A 26,370-nucleotide genomic window follows, 5' to 3' on the forward strand; every position below is an offset into this window, starting at 1 on the left:
TGTGACCCACTCAATTCCCTACCTACCTGACTTACCTGTCTTTCTTTTGCCTATGTGACCCACCTGAAGGCTGCCAGAAGAGAGGCAAAAGTCGCTTGTCTGAAGCCACATAGATCAAGTCACTTCATTTAGTTCCCTGTGCCATAATTAACAGTGTACATCATTCCTGGACATGCTCTTGGAAGGATTATTTACAGAAGTGCTCACTTCTCCAGCTACGCTACTGAACACATCCTAGGTTATTGTTATCATTACTGCGATGCACAAGGCGCTTCTGGAAGGATTCTCTGCATGGAGCAGGAACAAACAATCCTTCAGCCAGCACCAACAGTGAAATGAATGAACCTGCTGGGAACCCCTTGATGAAATATGTTGTATTAGATAACCTGGCCTACTCCTTAGTAGAGCTTAGGAGAGTTTTTGTTCACAACAGAAATGGTACCACGTGTTCTTCAAGTAATTGCCATAAATACCGCACAAATTAACTGCTATGAAGTATTTGTTTCTAAATAAACTGTCCTCCTTCCTCAGCACAATAATATTAGCAGAGAAGACAACTAGAGCGGCTCAAAATAGCAGAACTTGAAGAAGGCAGGAGGAAACAGAGGAACCTTCAATTCACCTCGTCATGCAAATCAGATATCCGTACTTCAGTGACACCTAGAAACAGCACCCAGGGGCACCTCTCTGCTGAGAAGGGTGCTCCCCTCTGGCCAGAAGGGCTCCTGCCCGCTGTCCTTCCAACCTACCCACAGTAACACAGTGGGCTTTGCAAAGGACCTTCCCTTTTCCAGAGAGGAAAACATTAATTCTATTTCCCACAACACATTTTTGAAAGATGAATCCGCAGCAGTTACTGGACGTAAATAATTCACAGTCTGCCAAGGGCTCAGAAAGGAATCCTCCTTTTTTGGTGCACATGGAGGGTCCAAAATGCAAGAATGACAGAGTGAGATCATTTACCCTTCCTTGCTTTAGAAGTCATTTCCCCACTGCTGATTCTCGCTTAGAAAAGAGACTCAGAAAAGTTGCAGGATTCAACAGACTGAGCTTAAGAATTAAAGAAAACACTGCTTTGCAAAAAGAGAAAACTAAGATGTATGCAGAAGTGCAAAACTAGCAGCAGCAGGGGAAAAAAAAATCTCCTTTGGTACAGAAAAGGAATAGGCAAGTGAGATGTCAGAAGAGCAAAATGGTCAGGGGCTGCAATCCCACTTGCTGCCATCAATAACCAAGCAATGTAAGGGTGCATGTCTGTAGACAACCAGACCTCCAGCCTTTCATTGGAAAGGCAGGAAAAGTCACCTGGGGCGGGTGGAGATGCTTAAAATAAAGTACACAGTCTAAAAGAAAGGATGCAGCTGATAGCTAAAGCCCTTCTGATACAAGTGAGGGAGTCATGAAAAGAGGAAGGGAGAAAATGACCCTGGAACTCCTCACAGATCTGTGAGCCACTTTGTGAAATGGTAATTGAGCTCTACGCAGTCAGTCAAAAATACATGACATGCTTTCTGAAGTGAGATACTGAGAATACTTTCCCATCATTTTAATAAAGAGGATGAAAAAATACAAAAGTCACATACAGAAAGAGAGAAGCGTAATAGCTGCATACATGCTACAATGTTCAAAATGAATATTAACTGTGCTTCTTGCAGACAATAGGACATTATTATGTATAACCACAGAATATATCCAAGCAACACAATATGCTACACGTGCATTTAAAGACTGGACAGAAAGCTCAGTGCAAAACCGTACACTACCTTGCACACTAAGCCTTTTATGAACAGCAGAAGAAAAGCAGAGTTCCTGGTGCTGAACATGCCAAACAAATCATACTACTGTAATCTTTATACCTGCATAGTCTTCTCTCTATTGATAGAGGGAAACCATACAAGCTAACCCTCCACTCACTGAACTCAGTGCGAACAGAATCTTAGCTTAAAAGTTGCATGACTAATTGGGATTTTTTTGATTTAAAAATGAATTTTAATACGCTAAAAATATTTTCAGACACTGTTTACTCCTGATACTCCAGAAGAACTTTGAGCTTTACAGGTGTATCTTACTGTTTCCCCCGGTATTTTTTTCCTTCCCTGTTTTGTGCCTGACACATACAACATTACTGGATATGCAGAGCAAACATGACTTGGCCAAGGTGCTGCCAAAAAGCTCCAGGAGAAGGATGTAGCTGTTGGTGTTTTTTTGTTTTTGTTTTTTTTTTGGTTGGTTGGTTTTGTTATTTTAAAGAACTTCCAGTAATCACCATGCTAGAGACCACAACACTATAAAAGTATAAAAAAAACACATCAGAACAGCTGCTGTTTAACTTCTTAACATCTGTTAGATGAGGTGCTAGAGAAATTTATGCTAAGTTACTGCTTAAATCTTATCCCAAAGAATGCCAAACAGGCTACGCCAAGTGACAACTTCTAACCCCCAGAAGCCATAACTGTTCAGAGATCCAAAACTGCTGTGAAAACATGAAGACAAGTTACAACAGTCATTGGTAGCTTCATTTCTCTTTCTGTATAAACACTGGTACTAAATTAACCTCGCAAGATCAGGGATGGAGAATTGAAATGGAAAAGTGAAATAGAAGAACCTTTGAATGTATATCCATATATCCAAAAGGAAGGAAAGTTTACTAAACATTCATAAGGAACACTGAAATACTGCTAGCTAGAGGACATACCCCAAGGTGAGTAACACAGGGTGAGCAGAGTATGCCTTACCCTGCAGTTTAGGTTTTTCTCTATAAAGATCTGTAAGGCAAATTTATATTTTAATATTTAAAGAAAACTGAGGAGTAGATTTAGCTAGCTCTACAAGTGCAGATCTCAGTGTAAACAAGCAGTTCTGCTAAAAATCAGGGAAGAGGAGAAGAGCCCTTAGCCCAACTGTTAGCATTGGTGAGGGGATGGGGAAAAGAAGGGAGCAGCAGGTAAGTTCATATCACAGGCTCGAGATTTTAGCTGAGCAGCTTCTCACTGTCATTTACATCACCTGGGCTGTCCTTGGAAATCAGAGTTAGGGAATGCCCAGAGAGGCTGCAGAATCCAGCCCAGGGTATTAGACGGAGAACTAAGCACACAAAACAAAGCCTCCCAATTCAGGATAATCTTACTGCTGTTGATGTTCAGTACGTTGAGAGCTTCTCCGTGGCTCATGCTGTGTGTACTCACTGAAATCCCCGGTTACTAATTCGTACTGCAGGACAGGTGCTACTTTCAATGATTTGGGGGGCACAGGGGCAGTTGGTTATTTGGGGAGAACACCGGGGGCTGCTGGGAACTTCTTTTTGACAGGTAATGGTCCCTCCTCCCCACCTCCAAAAAGAAAAGCAAACACTGAGTAAGGTTACTGTTTTCCAATTAGCCTGTGGTTCTTCTAGTTATATATTAACTTTCACGCATATTAACCAAACCATAAAACCTGGGTGGTTGCCCTCCCCGCACCAAGAAGTACGTGAAGAAAATGATAGAGCGAGGACAGCCAAAACTGCTTGGGCCAGACGCATCTTTCCAGAAACAGCAGCAGCACAGCCCAGCCACTAGCTACAAGTTCAACGACAGAGCCTTGCTAAAGTGACAAGGCGACGGACACTGCAAACACACACAGCGCCTGAGTCGAAGTTTCAGCTGAAAAATGCAACACACCAAGTGATACTGAGAAAAAAACTAAAGTTAGAAGAAAAAAAATCAGGTATTGTTGACCATCACTTCTAAAAACTTCATAGGCAAGATTCCTGTTGTATCTGCTTGAGGAGCTGGATTAGAAAGAAGACAAAACCAAAAACCCAACACACGCCACACAACGTGGGTCTGCTGTAATGTCAAGCACCTGACCTGCAGAAGTATTGCTGTCTGTTTGTAAAGCTACATCCAAAGCAAGACCTCAAAAGCAGGCTTAAGGGAGACTTGGCCAATGCACAGACCTCGAGGTGGGACGGATTGCCTTCAGCAGCTCCCAGTTTTTAGCTTGTGCCCCAGGCAGTAAGTGATGCCCTGCTGACAGCTCAGGGCAGACGCTGCGAGCAGTGCCGTGGGCAGGGAGCCAGCAGCAGAAGAGCAGCAGTGTGCCAAGCTCCTGGCACAGGCAGCACCTTCCCCCAGGGGACACCCAGCCGGCACAGGGCCAGCACCCACCTGAGGAAGGTGCCAGCGTGGCTGCCACCCAACACCACCAGCTTCCTGACAGCCACAATCAGGGAAAAATTACAGCAGGTGCCAGACTTTTTCCCTATAAAAGAGCTTGCTTTCTATCAGCAATGAAAGATGCATAAAACTAGAACTGTAAAGCAACCCCCCCCCCCCCGTAACCCCTAAAATGATGCACAGTCTACGAAAGACAAACTAAAATGGACAAAGCGAGGGACCTTTCACTCCCCTTAATTCAATTCTCTCCTTTAAACCAGAGCACTGTTAGTACCCAGCAATGAGACTAACACGAAGTTTTTCAGCTCGATGGTAAAATCATGTAGTGTCCATCCATCTCCAATAATAGCAATATCAAGACAATGAACTCTATTGAGGCTTCTAATAAGGCAGATAGTCATTTGCATAGTACATTTTCTGTGACTCTCTGTAATACAACATCTCAAAGACTCAATTCAGACTATTCTCCTTTCCCACAGACGTTTAAAAAAAAGATTCTTTTACTAGAAAAAGTAACAATGACCCCTCCCCTAATAGGAGAAAGCATAAGATGGGGTTTTCCTGCATATGATGGGTGCATACTCATGTCAGTATATTTTTCTTTGGTTGTGTGGTTTTTCTTCATTTGTTTTAAACTATAAGCTCTTCACCTCTGCTGTGGAGTGAATGCTCAGAAATACATTTCTGATTTTGCTCTAATAAGCTTCCAAGTAGGAAGCACTTGGAGATCCCCATGCACCAGCAAATTTCATCTTTAATTCCTGCACTGCTGTCTTTTCCTTTCATCTCTGCACGTAGTCCTGTCCTGCATGACTCACTGGATTATTATTTGCCGGACATACCGGGACATACCACTGTGCTGTAGATATGCTAGCCTGCTTATGAGTCCTGAGCTTTGGGATAGGCTCTGCAGTGTAGCACTTGGGTAAGCTCAACAAATCACCTCCTTCCCATCAGGCTGTAACAGCCTCGAAGATGATGCACGCACACGGAGTTTATGTTGTGCGTCACAGTTCAGCTCCAATAACATCTCCAAGTACTGCTGTAGAAAAGCAGTAATGATTGTGGCCTTCCTCTTTATCTTTCTGCTTTCTCCTCTTTCAGTAAATAATCCTGGACTTTGTCAGTGCTTTATTTAGCACAAGGAAACACCTGTATTATTCCTGGAGGTAACTATGCTACCTTTAACTATGCACTCAAAACACTGCTGCAATGCACCATAAAATAGCTCCTGCCTGCTCTGCCCTCTGTCCCTCCTGGCGTAGTCACAGGCACACTACAGGAGACTGCTAAATTCCCCATCCTGGCACCCATGCCAGAGCCCACAAAAGGAACGGCAGGTGGGAACACGCATGGTAGCTCCTCACACAGACTCCCAGCCTCAACACCAACACCAATCCACCTCTGGCTGCCAACGCAAGCTCTCTGCAGCCACCCCTGCCCGGGGCGCAAAGAAATGCTCTGGGCAAGCCCTCAGAGGCTTCCTCCGCCGTGTTCCACAAAAGCAGCACCACAAGGGTCTTCCCGCTGAAGACCGACCCAGAGTGTTGCTCTCACATCAGCCTTCCCCGTTCCCACCCGGGCAACTCAGCACTGGGTCCCTGTGAAAATGAAACTAGATGGCATTTTCAGCAAGCCAGTGAAGGTCAGTGGAAAGGGGGAAAGAGCTGCCGCACAACAGCCCCAGTGAGGAACAGCGCTGAGCTCTTTGTCCAAGTTTCTGATTTTATCAGATTATGCCACAGTGTTAACATTGTTTATGGCCCTATTTTGCGTCTGTGAATCACCCACTCCCAGAGACTCTTCCTCCACCCCGGTTTATAAATAGCACCACACACAGAACGGAGTTTGTGAAGCACGGGAGACTTGCCGAATCAAAATAATGTATATGGAGCTGACAGTCTTTCAAAAGCCTCCCTCATTTATTTATAGTGCTGGCCAGACAGGCAGATTCCCACATTTTATAAACCCTGTTGGTCACTATCTCCATTGTTCATTCACAAACAACTCTGCTAATAAAGAACTCTCTCTGGTTACAAGTGAACTTGGTTCCCAGCACACTGCTTCTTGGCACAGGCCTTCTGAAAAGAAAGATCTTTAAATAAGTATTACACATTATTTGTATGTATTTGGAAGCAGAACATGCCTAGTCCACAATAAGGTAACATGATGTTATTTACATTACTGCAGACATTTAGACTTTGCAATGCACCTCATGGAAGCGTACCAGTACATCAGTACAGGATAGGTCATTTTCTACCATTGTAGCAGACTGACTTATGTTTCCAGAGATTATTTGCTATGAAAATACATTCCCAATTACAAGTGTAAAACCCAGAGGGATGCTTGTCACATTAAGTTCCTCTGCGAAACTAGAACACCATTAACTCCCCTCTTTTCTCCTGGAATCATTTCCTTGCAATGGGAAGCTCACCATGCTATCAGTCAGATAACAAAGCAGATAAGGAAATATGTGACCAAAGGTTCAGAGAATAGTTTTCTGGAGTCCAAACACACACAACTCCTTGCTGAGCCAACACACTACCACGTGTCTGCTGAGCTCAAAGCCCCAGCAAACCCACAGGTGCAAATACGCACCGCTGCCCCGCTCCCCCCGTCCCCCAGCCCCATTTACCAGGCAGCCTGAGCAACACCAACGTGGTTGGGGCTGGGAAAAGCCCTTGATCTGTGCACTGATGGCAGAGACGTGGGTAGGCAGGGAACATAAAGGGCCTGTGAAAGTCTATCTGCCCAGATTGATTTAACAGAAACAGAAGAGCCAGTGAAATAACACTGGCATTTTCCATTGATAAAATCCCTTCTAAGTGCCTAAGATGAAGGCATTCAAGTACTACTCTCTCTGATTCACCATTTTTTCCCTGCAATAAATCACATGGTTATTTGTCAGACTAATGGTTTCTTAATAAGCTGTAGAAGTTAAAACCTGTTAGAGCAAGATTCCTCTTTAAACACAAAGGATCAGTAAAACAACTGAAACACACATTTGGGGAACAGTTAAATGTATTATTATTATGGTTCTTTCTGTTATTTTGTAGATTCAACAAATAAGAAAAAAACTGTTTATAATTTTAATAAAAAAACGAAAATGCCAGTGCCTGGAAAACATCACAGTGAGTTTGGACATCTTTTAAGCCAAGTGCATGCCTTTTTTTTTTTTTTTTTTTTTAAATTCTCCTACTGCTTATCTCATCACACAGTTCCTTTTCCTTTAGCCTCTTTCAAACAATACTTGATACTAAACAAATAAAGCTACATATCAAAATGCATTATTTCACACTAAAGGTCCACTTTTTCACTCTTGTTCTACATTCACAAATATATATACTTGTGTATATCATATAATCATATAGGGTCACATACGTACATACACACACATATATACTTCAACTGACTTGTATTATGCATTACTTCCATGCAGAAAGACAAAACAAGAGCAGGAGCCTCTTGCAATCAGACAGCACTGAAATGCAGTAAGTCCGAGCCGTGCGTCATCAATTCACTGTGTTGCTTCAGCCGCTCCTGCCTCGTTCTCCACCTTCGGGAAGAGAAGCGTTCCCAGAGGGCTCAATAACACTGTTCTCCATTATCACTCTGAAATACTGAGCAAAGGAATTGCAGAAGTAATATTTAACCTACTGTAATCTCTTTCTGTAGGAAGAATGTGTCTGTAATCACAGTCCTTGATACCATCTCTGATCAATGCACAGTGAACTATGAGATCATAAATTAGGACTGTGGCATAACTGCAGCAACGGGAATTTCCCCCAAAAGGTCTCACTTACGGACACAACGGGGAAACAACTTGGAATCAGGGAGGAGAAAGAAATTTAATTAGAGCTGACTGAAGTGCAGCACATGGTTCACAGGAATTTTTGCTTTCAATTAAAGCACCCTCCTCCGCCACAGCAAACTAAATAAACACAAAGTAAAACGAACTATACTGTGACATATATATGAAAAAATGAAGACAAGCATGACAGAAAATTTGGACAGAAACTGAGCCATACACCATGTGCAATTACAAGCCAAGTTCTGCAACAAACACTATTTTGCCATAAACTACGCAGGCATTTATTCCACCTCATCACCACAGCATGTAACCATCCTTTTTCCTCCACATCACTAAAACCCATTCTACCCACATAACTAAAATCTGATTTGAGCTGTGGGCAGAAAAGGAAAAGGGAAAGGGAAGGGTGTAAAGAACAGCACTGACTTTCTGAATTAGCCTTTAAAAAAAAAATCAGTGAAGATTCACATTGATGAAAGTGCTAAAATAAGAAATCTGCCACATTTCTAAAATTGTAACAAGGAACAGTGTAAAAATGGAGGCTATCAGGGAAGGATTTCCAATCAAAATGACTGACAAACCGCACACAGAAAGACACACAGAAGGCTTAGGAAAACTGGATATTTGATTTAGAAACTGGTAATGAGACAGACCATCCATAGCTGCTTTAAGAGAAGGCCAAGATTTTACAGAAGGCCTGGAGCTTTCACCTCCTTTAAGCTTTAACGGGATTATCTGGCCCAGATAACAGGATTTAGGGAGGAAAGGTTTCAATGCCAGGCTGTGGCACAGCTCACAGCAGGGCACTGCTGAGGCAGCCAGAGTGCAACGCTACCCAGGCCTTCCTAGCAAAAGGCCCCTTGCTTTTAATTTCCTCGTAACTTACCTCAAGTGCCTCAATGTGGTGAGGAATTTTTCAGGCTAAGTGCCCATACTTGGCTAGATATATTCATTATTTACAAAATGTGGAAGCCAAAATGTCTCAAATGTTTGAAAAAGTGAGAGTGAGTGAAAAACACATCAGTGTGCCATTATTAAATACCCCAGTGACCTTCTCCTCCTCCTGCTGCTGTACAGCACTGCTCTGAACTCTGGCAAGAGGCAGCCTTTTACCCCTTCCCAGTAGTCCTCCCTTCGCTGAGGTAGCCTTTGCCACCACTGGCAAAACCTTATGTACATCAGGTGGCTTTGGAAGATCACCATAAAAAGGCCTAATTGACTTGTGCCTACCCAAGTCTTTGCAGAACTGGAGCAGAGGGGAATAATCAGCACAAAGCTACCTGGAGATAAAGCACGTACCGAAAGACTCTCTGTAAGCAAACACTGACTATGCTGCATGAGGAAGGTTTGGGGGGGAAAAATAGGTGAAATAGCCAAAGGCATGTCAGGAAGCAGCATGGAAAGGTGGGGAAGGGGCAACAGGGAGCTGGGGATCAGCAGCCACGATACACACAATTTTGGAGTCTGGACAAGGCAGATCCAAGGCCATACCAGGAAGTTGACCCTATGGGACAGGGTCCAGGTCAGCAGGGCACCCAGCAGAGGCCCTTCCCCAGACACCCGCTCAGCTGCAATGCCCATGCAACCTGGCCAGGCCAGCGCTCACCTGGGCTTGAAAGCTGCTTCAGTACAGAAGTGGGAGAGCTACCTCTTGGCAAAGGTGCCCTGGGGGAGCTGCACAGAGGCATCTTCATCTTTACCACAAACCGTGTCCCAGAAGGCTGAAGCTTCCCGATAGCTGCTCCTTCTGATCAGGGGGCCAGCACTGAGCAAAGGCAGCTAAACGGGGGTGAAAGAGAAGAGTGTGCTCTGTGCCCTGCCACCACCCTCGGAAAGGCTTTAATTCTGACACTACCTAACTTTCAAGTGCTGGATCTTGCAGCATAGAAACGTTGCCTAACTACAGGCTGCTTGTGTGCACATATGCATGCTTAAAAACAAGCGTGACTGTCAGCAGATACTGATCATCAGTGTATTATAAGCTGCATCCAACTTGTAGGTTCCTGCTATGTGAGGTTACAAGTTCAATACTAGCTGCCTAGAAATGCCTTCTACCAGTTTAAGCAGTATCCAAATTACAAGCGATAGTGTCATATTATCACAGCTGTCAACAGCGCAAAGGACTGGGAGTGAGGGGGTTGATTTCTACCTCTCTCATTTCAGGAAGGGATGTCTCATCCCAACAGGATCTAATTAAAAAGAAGGGGGGACTGACAAGTTTTATTTCCGAGACGAATACGGTTCAGCTCTCTGTAATGAAACAGCACGTACTTGGGCACTGCTTCAACAACAATTGATACACACTGTTAGCTTATGTAGGCTGCTGAAGTCTTGCTCCTCCTGTATGCTGTGTTTACTCATCATCCTCCCCCAATAACCTACTTCCTTTTCTTTAGAAACTTCTGTTCCTGCTTTTGGTTTCTTAGAGATGGACATGATGAAAGAGTGCTTATACCCCGAAGTCAATTAGCCTCTCGTATGCTTTCTTTTCTGTGTCCTCTCCAACTGTGCCCATGCATGATTCTCGTTTTGCTCCCTTTGATGTGTTAAACTTGGGGTAGAAACATCTCAAACTAGAGTCCTCCAACCACCACCCAATGTCTAAAGACCATAGACTGCCCACAAGACCTGTTACTGTGCTACAGGACATCCAGAAACAAACTGTAGGATTTCTTCCCTGGCAAAAAGAAGGATTTGCAGTGTAACCAAAGGCAACAACCAGGTCATTTGTTATGTACAACAAGCACAATTTGGAGTTTGAGCAGCCTGCTGGTAGCCATTTCAAAGACATTTTACTAGCATATTGGTTCTCCCACCGTTTCAATACAATGGGTATTATCTTTGCCCCTTATTTATCAACAGGTTCAGAGGTACAGTTTGCTCCCTAGCACCCTGATCCCCCCTCGCTATCCCCACTCACTCCAAGGAGCTGTTTCGCAGCTCAGATCTGCTCCATGACATGCTAAGCATCCCAGATGAAATCTGCTGCCCCACTAAGTGGCTGCCAAGGTTTTGTGCTGCCTCAGTCACACCACACAAGTGGTTTACCACAGGCTGCCCTCTGTCTAGGGGTGAATGTCTATCTCACAGCACAAGAAACCCTTCCCCATCTGTGCCCGATGTAAGGAATGCCTCTCCTATCTACAAACCCACAAGAATTAACCAATTCACTCGGAGAAGAAAGGGACGAGACCCCACAACCCAGCTTTTGTCCAATTTATAACCCATTCATGACCAAAAGGGAATACTTTATGTATTCATAAAACACAGGAAGTTGTGCGAGGGAAGCTTTTTTCCTCCAGCTCTCATTTTTGACAGTTCATGGGCAGAAGTGAATCCTGGTAGAGACAGATGCGGTGGGGCACTATGTTCACTTCCTGCATGCACCTGGCAACTGAGAAAGGTTTACTTATTTTTTTTTTAAAGAAATCATTGCCAGAAGTCCTAACCCCATCGAGATCCTTTAATATTACCTTTGTACAAATACACAATGTCCTACGGTATTTACAACCTCCAGATCACAAAACATAACCAGTGCAAGACAGAGAAGGAATGTGCAGAGAAGATGCGAGGGGAAGCAACTGGAGGAGAAGATTATTTTGACCAGTGGTCATGTGAAACCTTGGCTTGGTTTCAGAAGCTATGGCTCAGAGACTTGCCCCAGGAGCTTGGATAGCTTTATCCATGTACATGGGAGTTTGTGAAACTCAATCAAGTAAGCTGCCAGAGCACAGCTGGAAATCAGAACCTTTTCAGATGCTGACAGTTTGTACAGCTGACAGAAGGAAAGACATCACATCATGTCTTGCTTCCTTGTAGCCTGCAAAGACAAGCATGAAAATGGATTCACATAGTTCTGGAAACATCCTGTCCACCCTCCAGCTCAGGCGAGCAGCTCCCCTGCCCTCAGACAAACCTTGACAGCACAAAGTCCTAAAAGATCTCAGTCATTAACTTAAACCTCAAACCTGCAGTAGGATTTCAGAAGTCCTACAGCATCCCTAGATGACAGAGCAGCAAGTTCCTTACTTTGGTAGAGCAAATATTAAGAGACCATTACTCAACAGGGAAAGTGAAGTTTGATTATCTCTTATCTTTTCCAAATTTTTCTGCAGGAGACAAAACGTTCAGCTAACCAGGTTAATACCGCAAATTTTAGGTTACCATTGCTTCAAAGTTCATTTCAACCATCTGAGGACAGCAGTGACAAATACTGCACGCAACAAAACTCCAAATAAACCTCAGCACATGAGGTACCTAGTTTCTTTCTGACATCTATTTTTTTTCAGGACAACCTCAGATTTCTTTCCTGCAGCCAGCTTTGCACACACAGGAGTACAGGGGGTCACCCCATCATCTGCAGCAACTGGTCTTTGGCAGAGCTGGACATTGCAACTGACTATTCTTACTATCTTTAAGAGGAGCTGGAAAATAAATAATAGTAGCAACTGTTTCAGGTGATGTAAAGGGCCTTAAAGGTAGGCACTGGAACAGGCACAGTGCACACTGCTCACAGGCCAAAGCAGAAAGGCACTGCACAGAATCTGTGTGTAAGCATAACCTGTAGGGCACAGTGAAGGACATCGGGCATGACCTCCTGCCTAACAGCTCAGCCAGCGGGCAACAGCTTTGCCAGGATGGAGCAGGGACTGCTTTGTGAATCACAAAGAATTGACACTGCCAAACAGCAGTACCATCCTGCAAGTCAAAAACAAAACAGGGCAAGTGAAACAAAAGATTTCTTTTTTTTTTTTTTTTTGGCTGCTTAAACTTTTAGAAATTTAAAAGAGAACTACTTTATTTGCAACTCTGTGATGAAATCCTAACCATAGAGACCTAGGAGTCATTACCAAGAGACTGCTGAGGTGAAGAAGAGGAAAAGCGTACTCCGTAGTCAATAATTACCAGCTCTGGCCTTCTGTTCACTTCTCCTGCAGCATACGCTTCCCTGACTGAACCAGGAAATCAACAAATGAATTTAAAAGTATGAAGACTGAGTCAGAAGACAATAGTTAAATACCAGTTAAACCACATACCGTAGGTCTGTCTTGTAGTACTGCGAAATGAGTACTACTCAAGGCAGTTCCAGATATTGCATCCACCTGCAAATATTTGCTGCTGGCTACAGCTCAACACATACTCTCACTAGCAGTGCCAGTACTTTGCAAAATATTGCAGGCAAGAAAGAAAAAGAAAGTTTGTTTAACACAGAGTACAATAAACTCATTATATACTTTAATCATCAAAAGCATATATAGCCTGGTTGAACGGATTTTTTTAAGCAGGTTATGTGATTACAAAGTTAGCTAAGGATAACTGCTTTTTTCAAGCATTTTAGGCTTTCAGTTTCATGAATATAGAGTCTAATAATTAGCTTCTTTAATGTGGATATTTTTCTCTGAGCGCATAGCAGAAATCAGAAATTACAGTGTCACAAAGGAATCGGGCACATGCTCACAATAAAAGCACAGGAGCAATTACACTTTCATTACATAGTCTCAAATCCACGTATAAATACCCTGTGTTAAGGCATTTGTATTTTAGATCGACTACCTTCCAGCAATAATGAAAAACCATTCCAGCTGGAGAAAGAAACAAGATAAAAATGCTCTGACACGGTGCTGGAGGACATTGGCCATTTAAGTCTTATCTCACAAGAAATAGCTAAACACTTTATAACAATATCTCATCTGTAATTGTTAAACTGGAAAAGAAGCCTTTTTCCAAATGGATTCAAGGCATAAAATTTTTTATATGCTGTTAGCTGCCTAGCTTCTCTAGTTCTAAGCATCTCCTAAAAACATTAACATCACCAAATGCAAGTCCTTGATAAAAGTTATAGACAAAGGAAAGTTTTTTTTTTCTTTAATAGACACAAAGGAGCGTATTGTCAAGATTTATTAAATACATACAATTACCTGTATTGTTACAGAGATTAAAGGACAAAGGGCCAACAGATCTAATTCCAGATTGTACAGCCTTGTCCTTCTCCATAATTATGATTTAAAATTGAACTTGAGTTAACACATTCATAATACCAGTGTCTACAAATGTTTTGCATGCACTCAAAAATACTTTATTTTGATGTGCATTTGACAATACATTTAATTTATATGTATTATGATTGATCATTCCAGTAAACACGCTCAATTTAACAAAATGTGCTTTTTCAGTTGGTTGTAAGAGTAGTTTCAAAACTAGTACAAGGTTCTTTAGAAACAATAACTAGCTAGTCTGTTAGCCACATCAGAAAAATTGCAAAACAAACTCACACAAAAATCTTCCCCCTTTTCTCCTATCTCAGAAATACTTCCAGAAATAGAACTTCACACTGCAGAGATACTGAAAAAAGAAAAGGAAAGTATTTTGATTCTGCAGATGCTAATGTTATCTACCTCATGTGAGAGTATCTTGGCCTCCTTTCTCCAGCTGTCAGATACATCTATTGGAAATTGTGCTTAAACACCAGGCCTGCATCTGTGATACCCGCAGTACACCAGCTAAAAAGGCCAGATCCTGACCTCAACGACAGGCTGGTTATTTCCCCTGGTGCCCAGCTGTGCGGAACTATACCATGGAGGTGAATTCCCCTCATAAAGAATTATGCAAACTGAACCAAACACACTGAACTTCCCCAAAGAGCGAGCTATTTCTTTTCTTTTTTTTTTTCCCTCAGTTTTGTTGAAGACACACTTTTACAAAAACCACGAGAAGGAAACTGCCTACACCTCTTGTATTTCTCCTTTACAAGAAATATTAATCTATAAAAGGTGAAACCATCAAAGACATCAGTTAATAATGCACAGCCTACTTCACACACACAAAAGGGCACTGGAATCATGACCACAGCAAAAAAAATTATTTATTTTTCTTATTGGTATTGAGCTCCAAGTCTACTATCAGAAGTGGCTGATCCTGCAAGTAGACTGAAAGAACACTAGGACCTAGAAAATGTAATTCACATAGCAGAAAAGCCATGCCCTGTCAAAAATTCCCCAAATTCAAATTTGGTTGTAAATGAGAGATTATATGCGCAGCACCAAGAAAAATTAGATCTCCCATGTTTGCCTCCACTGGAGAAAAGTAATACAAGAAAACAAAATTTAATGTCCTAAAAGGACCCTGCCAATTTAACACTGTTCATTCTATTTCCCCCTCATTTTGAAGTATTTATAAGTATGTAAAACTCCTGCAGCATGAGAGAAAACAACCGAGCATAACCACAAAAGAAGGAAAACCCAGGTTGTTGCTAAACTTCCTTACCAACACAACACAATTTTGCATCTGTAAATTTGATGGCTTCCACAAGCACCGTTTTTCCCCTTCAGCCTGGTTTTCATAACAACATCACGTTTTAATGTTAAAAAGTACAGCGAAACCATGGCACACCTAATTCTGTGACAAAACCACTGGTAAGGCTGAGTCAACCTCTCTTGACAGTTCCACACAGCTACTTTCTGCTATGCTGAAACCAACGTGCGTTCCTTCCACCTGCAACCTGAGGCTCATGGTGGGAGCCCCTTTCCTCTCTCAGCCAAAGCTCCCTCTTGGTCTCAGAGAGAGGGGCCAGCACACAGGAGCGCTGCCCTTGCCAGGCAGAGCTCCTCTTCGCATTTTGGCTGTTGTTGGTGCTGGAGACTACCGGCATCTTCCCTGCCATTTCCACTTCAAAACGCGCAGGCCACCTCACGCACGGACAGGCAGCAGAGCAAGTTTAGAGGAAGACAAGGATGTGATCCATCTGAGTTCCAATCAGACAGTAAGCACCAAATCATCTGTCCTTGAGCTGCTATCGATCGCTGTTAGTCATGGGCCAGGTGACACTAACTGAATGAGCTCCCATGGTTTTCCCCTTTGTTCCTCTGGAGCACAGTATCTTGGGCAAGTTCAAAATTTCAAGTGAATGCTCTGGGATCATAAGGAAATTGCGGGGAAGGCAGGCAGTGGAAAAAAAGCAACCTCCATTTATCTGCAGGGACCGTGCAATTGACACAGGAGGCAAAAGGAGCGTCAGAGGGAGGCAGCAGGAAGCATGCAGTCTGTAACACCGCAGACAGTCCCATGCTTTGCTGTGTACGTAGGCTGGTCTGCCCCAAACCCAAGCTGCACCCTCCTCTGGCCACTGCCTCGTCGCCTTCGCAGCATGCCCCTGACTCACAAGCCGAGCAGAGCGCTTCCAACCTGATCCTGGGCACCCGTGCTTGTCCCTTATTTCCAGGGAGAGAGTTCATAGACAACCCGATTTGAAAACACAACAGCCTCCAACAAGAAACACTACAAGACCGCATCTGCTTGCCAGGCTACAGTAGACAGGCTGTAATTTACAGCAAAGCTCCAGACCCAGTGCTCAAGCCTTGCCTTGACAATTTTATGGGCTCAGAAGCAGAAGTCTCTTACCTTCAGTAGGGGTGGGGGGAGCTCACACAAATTACTCCTTATATTCCAGCCCTGGCCCATATGGTGCACAGTAAACAGAAAACAGTACTACGGTATGTAGATGGCATTCTCCTGCACACCACAAAACCAAACCAATCAACCAAAAAACCATGAAGTCTTTCCAATAAAGAAAACAAAAAGCCCCAGCATTTTAAAAGAGGCAACAAAGACGCTGCACGCATTAGGAATTCGTCAATGACATACTAGATACTTCTTTTACTCATTTAGTCTGGCTAAAACTGTACAACACAATTAGAAAAGTCAGAAGTGCACCAACCAAGTGGGAGGTGAAAGAAGAATACAAAAGGAAAGACAAGAGGGATGCACAGTACTGGGCAGAAGGAGACTTCTTGACACTGACCAGGAGCTTAGAGGTCATCCTTCCAACAGCCCTTCTCCTCCCCACAGCAGGGCTCCTTCGGACATAAGCCTCAGCCCTCTTCCCTGCAAATACCTGCAGGACATAAATCCGAGATCCGTTACAGCCCCACAGGTCTGGTAGCCCAGCAGATTCCAATTCTTCTTCCATTCCTTCTTCTGGCTGTAGCTGTAGACACAATTTCCTCTATTCTGAGATGCTGGTGAAAGCATAGTTTCCTTTTCTTCCACTGCATTTCCACAGGTGGAGACAGAGGCTTTCTTACGTGGCCCAGGCTGTCTCAGATAAATTGGAGCGGGAAAAGAGTGACAGTCGCACTACGGGTTTCATTAGAAGGGAACAAGGGATTCTTCCAATGTCCTGGTGGCGATGGAAAAACAACCCTACACACATTCAGGGAGGTTCCAAACACCACCGACATCAGGCAGACGCTATGGCAAGATACGGCTGTTCTCTCGTCTTGCCCTGCCCTTTCCACCAAATGCCCATCAACGGCTCAGAAGATAACTACAAGCCACGAGTTCATCGATCCAGCTCTGGTTGGACCACATGTATGTGTCCATTCCTTGCTGGATTACAGAAATACCTTTCCCACTTAATCTTGGATTTTTTCCTGGAATTTTGGATTAATAGCCCCAGGGGGCCTGTTTATGTGCAGATACATTAGGGAACAGCTGGAAAGCGCTTAGAGAAAAGCCTTGGTGCTGCTTTCCAGAGCAGTGCATCTGTTTTGTTCTTCTCTTCCTGCACATGCCTGATCACTCTTTCCCCCCAGCAGTTGCTTTCTAACGTCTCACATGCTAGCACATGCTCACCTACACTTAGTTGGCAACCTCCCCCCACAATTAACGTCCTCCTCTGCACAGTCATCTCCTGATGAAAGCTGATTTCCTACTGATGGCTCCATTTAAGGCAGGTTCTCTGTCACTCTCCCCTTCCTATATAGCAGTAGGCCCTCTCTGCTAAAGAAAATTCAACTAGCTCCTCCTGCGCTCCCATTGACCTTTGATGATGCTCAAGGTATTATCTACATTCAAATTTTGCAGTCTAACAAAAAGCAGTCACATCAGGTTAGCATCCAACTGTACAGAGACTTACTGGTTCAATAGCTTTGCTCATATCAGAAATCTTCTTTTAAGCAAGAAAAAAACCCAAGCAAACAGATGACTTGAGATGGTTTCATACCTACGAACATCAAATTTCCAGTTCCCAACCACTCTCTGACACTGCTGAAATGCTCACTCCATGATATCCTGTAATTGTAGTAGGAAGATGGAAGTGCACAAATTAAAATTACATGGATTAGTAAAAATCAGCCCCACATAATAAACAACCCAAAATTTTAAAACAGTAACAATTTCTCTCTCTCTCTCATACTTCGCAACTCCAACCAAAAAAAAATGACATGCCATGAAAATCCTCAACAAAGACTTGCATGTAGCTCACATAATTGAGGAAGTACTAATAATAGCGTGGCTGTTTGCACAGACAACATTTCCACTGTGGGCCTGAATTCTGATCTCAAATACGCAGAAGAAGATATTTTGTTGTGTGTTGCTGGCTGTGGACTAAAATCCAAGTACTGGAAACCAACTGAGTGTGCTGCAATACGCAGTTGCTGTGCACATCTGTGGCGCCTTGAAAACAAAGCATTTATTGAGCATTGCACAAGGTGTTCGCAGCGTCTGTTCTCATTTTGAACATACAGAAGCTCTTGAAATAAGCCTAAATTGTGGTTTAGTAAAAGAATGAAGGCATTTGCGTTACAGAATCAACCATCAGTCACCACAGAAAATAATGCATCCTGACAGACGAGAAGTATATCTCCAAGCTCCTCTGACACAAGGAAACACAGCCACAGCTTCCCTTCCGGTTCTCCACAGTGTAACTCCAGGCATGCTCAGGTCTCTGGACCAGTGATGCCAAACTGGGGTATCTATCTAATGGTGGTTGCTAAAGGCTTCACCCAGAGGTGGCTTTACAGTAGCAGCTAGGTAGCCTCACATTTCTCAATCTTTATTATATTTTAAAGCTCTTAAGGAGCCATGCATAGATTTACACCAAAATATTTACTAAATCCTTTTGTAAACAGTACTTACTTTGAACATCTTTTTCTTTCATGTGACAAATAGAATAATTTTATTAACTAAAATTTAGAGTACCATGCAAGAATCAACAAGGATGATTAACAATGACCAGTATGTAGCAGAAATTAACTGACGTGCAACATACACACACGGCAAGCCCACATTTTAAACATGATGGTGCTTCATTTAAACTCCTCAGCTCAAAATTCACATCAGCAATTAAGTCATAATCCTATGTAATCGACTCACGCAGCATCAGTAGGAGTTCTGTGCAGGGAATAAGCTGTAAGAACAGGCTATTAGGTCCACATAAAAGGCATTTGTAATTCTAAGCACCAAAACAACCACACAAATACAGGAGCTTACAAGTCTATTACTTTTGAGTAGTGGATGTTATGCTGTTGTATCACTAACAGGATCCTTCTCAAACCACCAGATCCCATAAAAACACAAAACAAGGTTCCTTTGTCTTGTTTTTAAAGCAAAAGAAAGCCAACCTTGCCTGCTAATCTGTAATTCGTTAAGAAAAAAAAAATAGGGAAGATGCTTATCCTTGAGTAAAAGACACCATAGAAAGATCATATGCCTGTCACACCACCGAGGAGCTGCCATGACACAGCCGTTCCACAGCTCGGGAGGCTTCCCGGCCCTCGCGTGTGTTGGGGCCGACAATGCTGCCTGTGTTAGGAGCGCCGTGCCTTCACCGACCCCACAGCCGTTGTCTCAGAGGCAATGTGGAGGCCGGATCCTGCCAAGCTGCTTCCACCCGACTCACTGTCCTCCCTCTTGCAGGCTGGCTGGGAGACTGCAGACAAGGGGCCATAGTTTCTTACCAGCACCACACGAAGCCCAGCTCATGGCACATGCCCGATGGTCCCACCAGCTGCTGCCTCCTTCATCCTTCAGCTGGATAACTCACCAGGCAGCCCCAGGGCACACCCCTGTACCCACACACATGCCACACCACTAACAGTGGCCAGCACTGACATCTGCCTTAACCTGTGCCAAGAATTCACCACACAGAGCCAAACTGTTCCCTACTAGATGCCATCCTTATTTTTAGGGAACAAAACCACATCAATGGTACTTGGAACAGGCAGCAAGACTAATTATGCATAGAGCAATCATTCCCTCCAAGTAAGGCTTTATTTCACATCCTTATTATTGGCATTAATGGGTTACACAAATCCAACACACACTTTTCACACGTCACCCCCCTAACCACCACAAGCAGCCGTACTGAAACTTAGCTATTTCAAACAAATGAATGATTTTCACAGGGACTCAGTTCCCATTCCCCCACCTCTCTCAGGAGATCAAGCAGGCCCTCCCAACGTTCAAAACTCCACAAGGTACTGACCAACACCAGTCAAGAGAGCTGGTAAACCCAGAGTCCTGGCACAAGCCTTCAGGCTCACTGGTAAGGGTCATGTCACAACTGAGACTGTCAAAAATTGCAGTCTTCAGCATTGTCAGACCATGACTCCCAGCCTTGGTACAACAGCAAAAGGGGATGGAATTACAGAAACACATGTATCCAAAACTGAATACATAAAACATACAAAGAGGATGAAGCAGAGATTTACAATAACCGTTGGCTGTAATCACAAACTGGTACCAATGTAAGATAAGGAAAAAACAGTTAAACAATAGGTGGTGTAATTCTGCTCTGTGACCCTCAGAGTGGGCCTGAAACACAAGCCAGGGGAACCATCAGCACAGGTTACTGAGCACCTTGGTCCATACTAACACGTGCTCACACTTCTGTAGGAGAAACGGTCGAAGTAGAGCAGCCAAGCAAGTATTTCTAGAAGCAAAAGTTCAGCAAGCCCCCAGACATGACAGTTCGCAGCAGTCATGTAGCATACCTATGGAAGTGTTAGAGAATAATCAGCCAAGAGAAGCATGGGGTGAAAGTCTATGCCAGCCAGCGATGGGTGGATCACCTGGCAAGGGATTACAATTTACATCACCCAAAGGTGTTCTTGGAAGAACATCCTGCATCATGCTCAGGTGTAGAGGGAGGTAAGCTTGAAACGCAACTGTGCCAACAGTGGCCTCCAGTTGACCCACAGCCGTACACCACCAGGTCCGCTCTGTCCACACCACAGCAGGGGTTTACTGCCCAGTAACCACTGCTCCTGAAGCCTGGGACCCAGCGGGCGACGCGCATCGCTGGCGTGGGAGAAGTGCAAATAACACATTACTAATTAACCAGCAGTAACACAACGAGGGCAGGCTACCATACACAGCAGGGGGGACTGGAACCATCCCTCGGGTAGCTTTCAGCGAGGCAAGCACCCGGGGCACCCTCACGCCCGGCTGTCCCGCGGGCTCCTGCCTCCGGTACCAGCCAGCAGCCACCCCCAGAGCTGAGCCCCCCAGAAGGGGGCAGCCCCCAGGACCCCGGCAGGGGACCGAGCCCTGCTGGGGGACAAAGGCCGGCCGGGAGGCCCCAGCCGCACACCTGCCCTGGGCCTCCCCGCGGGGCAGGTGCGGCGGACGGGCTGCGCCCCGGCGGGCGACCCCCGCCCCGCGTCTCGCCTCACCTCGGCAGGCAGCAGGAGCAGCGGCAGCAGGAGGAGGAGGAGGAGGCAAGGCAGGAGCCGCGGCAGCCGCCTCATGGTGGCGGAGAGCGCTCCCGGCGCGCAGCCGGCCGCTCAGCCCGACGCCGCCTCCCCCGGAGCCATGGCCCCGCGCCGCCCGCCCCGGCACCGCCCTCCCGGCCACCGCTCCCCCTAGCGCTGCGCACGGGAGGAGCCCGAGGGAAGCCCTGAGCGGGGCTCGGCACGGCACGGCTCCTCCCGCCCCTTACATGGCCGTGCTGCGGCGCGGGGAGGCTGCGGCTGGGGCTTCCCTGCCTCCCCCCCCCCCGCTCGCTGCCACCCCTCGGCCCCCCACCTCCGGCGGCCCCGTCCCTCTCCTCGTCTGTTCCGCTGAACGCCCTTGCCCTATAACCTCCCCTGCTGCCCCTTAAGGCGTCCCCTCAGCCGGGAGAAGGGAAAGGGCCGAGCGAGGTGAGCTTACACACCGCGTCTTTAATTACGGGAGCACGGGCAGGCTTGGTTTTCCCAAAGGTTGGGAGCTCACATGTTTGCAGTTGGCCCGTCTTCCCCTCAAAACACACGCACAGCATTATGGAAGCAGCTATTTCCCCGGGAGTTCATGGGGAGACTCTCAAGAAAAAGGGCATGTGCATGGCTAAGGGTTTGAGGGGCTGAGAATCAGAGCTAGATAACGAGGCTGCTCATCCCTTCCTATCAGTAAGGCTTGGAGGAAATAGATAATTACTTCATGAAACTACTTAATCATTAGGGCACATACAAGTAAGAAAATAAGCACTGTACAAAACCCCTTAATAAAATCATCTTTTCTATAGTTTCCATTCTGTGCAAGGCACCTGAGAATTATTTTCCAGTTGAAGGCTCTTCCTGGTAAGCCACATGACTGCCAGAAGTTTCACTGGCTGCAGTGAAGTTAACGCTGGGGTAACTTCTGCAGATCAAACCCTGAAATTTGGAAATCACACCTCTGACTCAAGCTCCTTGTTGCAGCTCCCTGTGCCTGCAGAGAGCCCTGGTGGCTCTAAGATGCCAAAACGCAGCTCCTGCCTGGGCAGGGTTTCACTTGCATCTAAACACAACCAACCACCTTCACGGCGGCACATCAGGGTTATGCTGCACAACTGCACTTGAGCAGTTGTACTTGGCCATCCTCGGTTCCAGCTCACAGCGAGAACATCGTGGTGTTTTCGGTTGCGTGCCTTCCAGACAACAGTCTAACAGCTAATCCAGCCAGCCTAAAAATTCAGTGGGAATATCTCCACTGATTCAAGCAGCAGTGGCATCGAGAGAGCAAGAAATGGGATTCTGACCTGTTCAAATTTACAAGAATCTTGAAGCTGGTGTTGCCATTCCCAAACTCACGTTATTCCCATACTCTCAAATTCACTCATTTTTCTTTCCTCAGTAGGCCATAGAACTCATCTTAGAAGTAGCAAGTATTGTATTTCTTCAGGTATTTTACTCCATTGCTCCAGAAAGCAACCAGCCAGCTGTATTGTCACTACAGGAAGTTAAAACTCTTTCACAAAAGCATGTCTGTCTGGATCCATCATAGCTGAAGGGGCTTTCCATGTACAGGCTATGCAGAATCTATGATAATTACTTTCACATAATACTTGTGGCTGAATCTTCACAACTGCTCGTATGTCAATTACCTGAAACAAGAGGCCTGTGAGATTCTGGGAGGTAGTCACAACTCTGGAACATCCACAGTAGTAAGAAACTGTATGAATCCTGTGAAATTTACATGTAGCAAAACAGTATTTCTAGGTCTGTAGGATAGAACTGCCTTAATGCAGATCTTTGATTGTAACTATCATTAGTGGCATTGTCATCAGCAGTTGCCTATACAGTGAGGTTAAACTGGCACAGAAAGCATAGGAGGATCATTACTGTTTCAGGGTACAATACCCAGTGACTGTTACCAGACCTCAAAGGACTAGCTCCTTTCCAGAGATATTTCTTGTGTGCTATAAGTATGCCATCAGTGACATAACACCAGCTGCACTGAAGTGACCTATCAGGATTCACTGACATTTGAATAAGCTCAGATATACTGAAGATGGCCACAGTACGAAGTGCCAAGAAACACATGGCACTAAGAATGCAATACTTTGTAACATAAAACAGAGGTGCAATTTCCACTTGATTTGTTGAAAAAAAAAATGATAGCAAACTTCTTTTTGTATGTACAGACTCTGATGAAACATTCGTCTCCCCAAGATTGTTTAAAATTCTTGGGTGAATATTCCAAAATAGGCTATTCTGATTAGATTTTGAGAGGTCAGTGGAGAAAGAATGGTAAGTGTACCTCATAGTTTCCTTGGATCAGTGACTCTTCTCTATAGCACACTCTCATTGAATGCTAGCCATGCAGACCACAGGGAAGAGCTGGATGACAACAAGCTGTGATTCATGCCAGAATCTGGGACTTAGCATGCTGAAAACCAAAGAAACAAAAAATTAAAGCCCAGATTTTTTAAAGAGTCTTCCAGGTGTTAATTGTTCAGCAGCAATAACCATCTCAACACAAATAATTTCCAGGAATTAGAGGCTCAAGGTTGCATTTCAGGCCACAGGCTCTTCACAGCTTGTTACTAATCTGCTGGAAATTCCCTGAATGACAACTGCGGTTGCCTAATTGTTTCTATAGGTAAATTGTGTTTATTCTACAGGCTTATATTAAAGCTATATGCGTGACAGGATTATAAAACCAGGTAGGTGTTGCTCCTGGGCTAAAGCTTCCACTGTACTTTCATCTGAAAGTTAATTTGTGCATCTGAGTCATAAAACCTCTTCAAAAGGAAGCATCAGAGAAAAGTGTTTCCACATCCTTATAATCAAGGTTTTGAACAAGAGACCTAAGTTTAAAAGTGGCCTTGGGCTCTTGCTCACAAATCCAGGAGGAATGTGCAGGCATACTACTTATGGGCAATCTAGTTTGTACAGTAAGGTGTACTATTGATGCTCCAGGCAGAGAGAAAGGGGAGACTGCAAAAATATACAGTAATCCAAAGCAGTCCAATTCAGAGCAGTCGCCCTGGCCGATAATATCAGTCTTCCACTGAGACTGGCAATTAAATAGTTTCTAAAAAAAATCAGTATGGCTATATTTAACTGCATACCACAGCCAGCCTCAATCACAATAGCATATTCTCATTAGTTATTCACAGTTTCATTCATCAGCTCAATGCAGTGTCAGCCAAAAGAGGCTTCACATTGTTGAGCATCATCAGGAAGGGTGTTGAGAACAATGCAGAGAACATCATTTTGCCAGTACATAAAATCCAGGTACACCCACATCCTAACGTGCGGTTCTGGTCTCAGCATCACAAGAAGGACATAATGGACATGGTAGGGAAGGCACTGAGAAGGGCAGTTAAAATGACATAGATGATAGCACAGCTGTCTTACAAAGAGAGACTTAAAAAGGTAAGATTTTGCAATTGAGTGGAGATGGCTACCCAAAAATAGGATGAAGAGCTTTTCTTCATTAAATCCAACCTAGAACTAAGACCACACACCAAAACTAGTACGACATTGGCTTAGAACAGATGCAATAAGTTTTTTTTTTTTTACATAACAGGCAGCAAACAGAGCAATCTGTAGTCACAGCAGGTTTTAAAGGCAAATGGCATAAGCAGTTCCAAAGAGAAGGGTGACAAATCCAAGGACATGTCCATAAACAGGCAGAGATGAGTCCACAACATCCCAAATCAAAGACTGCAGATGTTAGTCATGGACCTGAGATGGCGGTCAGGTTTCTTTGCTTTTCTTAAACACAATCTCCTAATGCTGCTGGAGACAGAACACTGGGCTGGATAGATTTATCTGTGGTCTCCCCTATAGAGCATTCCTTAGTTGCTTACAGCAGCAATGTCCAAAAGAGGGCCTTGCTGTACCAAAGTGTTGTATAAGCACTCAGCAAAAAATGAGTGTTAGCATCAGCTTGCCATTTAAATAGGCGAGACAGGACAATAGGTGAGAAAAGTGTACGTTACTATTGTCATTAATAAGAGAGGAAGCACTCAGTGATATGATTTCAGACTGGGATCCAAAAAGCACTGTGTGTTCTTGCTTGCCATTGCAAGTTCACAGATTCAGACAAGACAGGACCTATGTGACTCACGCTGAATGACAAACGGCCTTCTGTCCTGTCCATCATTGCTCAGTGCCCTGAAGCAATTTAAGTCCGAAGTGCTCCTTCTGCTTGACATTGCTCTGACTCTTATTTACGCCACTTCATCAGACCCCTAAAGGATCCTTCAGGATTCCACGTACCACTGAACTCAGATGCATCTCTTGGGAACAACTCGGAAAGCAGGACTCCAGTCCCTTTTATATTGCAACAGAGGAATAAGGGGAGAATAAACTAAAACATACATCACCATAATGTACAGTGTTGTCCTGGGAACAAATGCAGTTCTATTGCTTTTAAGATTACCTTGGAAGAAAAGATTAACTAAAAGAAGATTGACTAAAGGTATTCACAGGAGAAGGTTTTTATATATATACACATATGTCCACACACAAGTAGTAACAAAACAGAACAAAAATTGGTACGTAATTTGGTTCAGATGTTCTCAGATCAAATGGAAGATCACAGCACACAGTTCAGTCTCTCTGCCCAGCCTCAGAGACATAGCAAACACTGGACATGAAATTAGAAATCATCCTCGAGACCAGAGCAGTGCACGGAAAGGACAATGCTACACTCATTAAAAGGTTATAGAGGTGAATGTCTTCATGAGTGCTGTGGATCTTCCTGGGGTGTCTAGCTGCGGGCAGAAAATGAAGAATTTGCAGCAAATGCTACACTCAGCAGCAGCTTTGGTTAAAAAAAAAAAAAAAAAAGTAGAACACCTTCTATTTAGTACTGCACCTGGGATAGTTCTACTGTTGTAATAGATGCTGGAATGTCTCTGAAGTTGGATGT

The 26,370-nt window shown here is 44.4% G+C and overlaps 1 protein-coding gene across 18 annotated transcripts in view; it reads right to left on the reverse strand.

The window, feature by feature from the left end:
- PTPRJ (protein tyrosine phosphatase receptor type J) overlaps positions 1-26,370 on the reverse strand; it is an 87,381-nt gene that overhangs the window by 54,679 nt on the left and 6,332 nt on the right. For 13 of the 18 annotated variants that reach the window (XM_040560178.1, XM_040560170.1, XM_040560176.1 and 10 more), the window contains exon 1: positions 21,420-21,567. In XM_040560178.1, the coding sequence (XP_040416112.1) occupies positions 21,420-21,494 (75 nt within the window). In that variant the 5' untranslated portion in view covers positions 21,495-21,567. Of the gene's footprint in view, positions 1-21,419; positions 21,572-23,745; positions 23,875-26,370 lie in introns of those variants that run through there. The other 5 variants (XM_040560163.1, XM_040560164.1, XM_040560173.1 and 2 more) reach the window with 3 other exon arrangements.

The sequence above is a fragment of the Cygnus olor genome, chromosome 5 (genome assembly GCF_009769625.2).
Source record: "Cygnus olor isolate bCygOlo1 chromosome 5, bCygOlo1.pri.v2, whole genome shotgun sequence".
NCBI lineage: Eukaryota > Metazoa > Chordata > Aves > Anseriformes > Anatidae > Cygnus > Cygnus olor.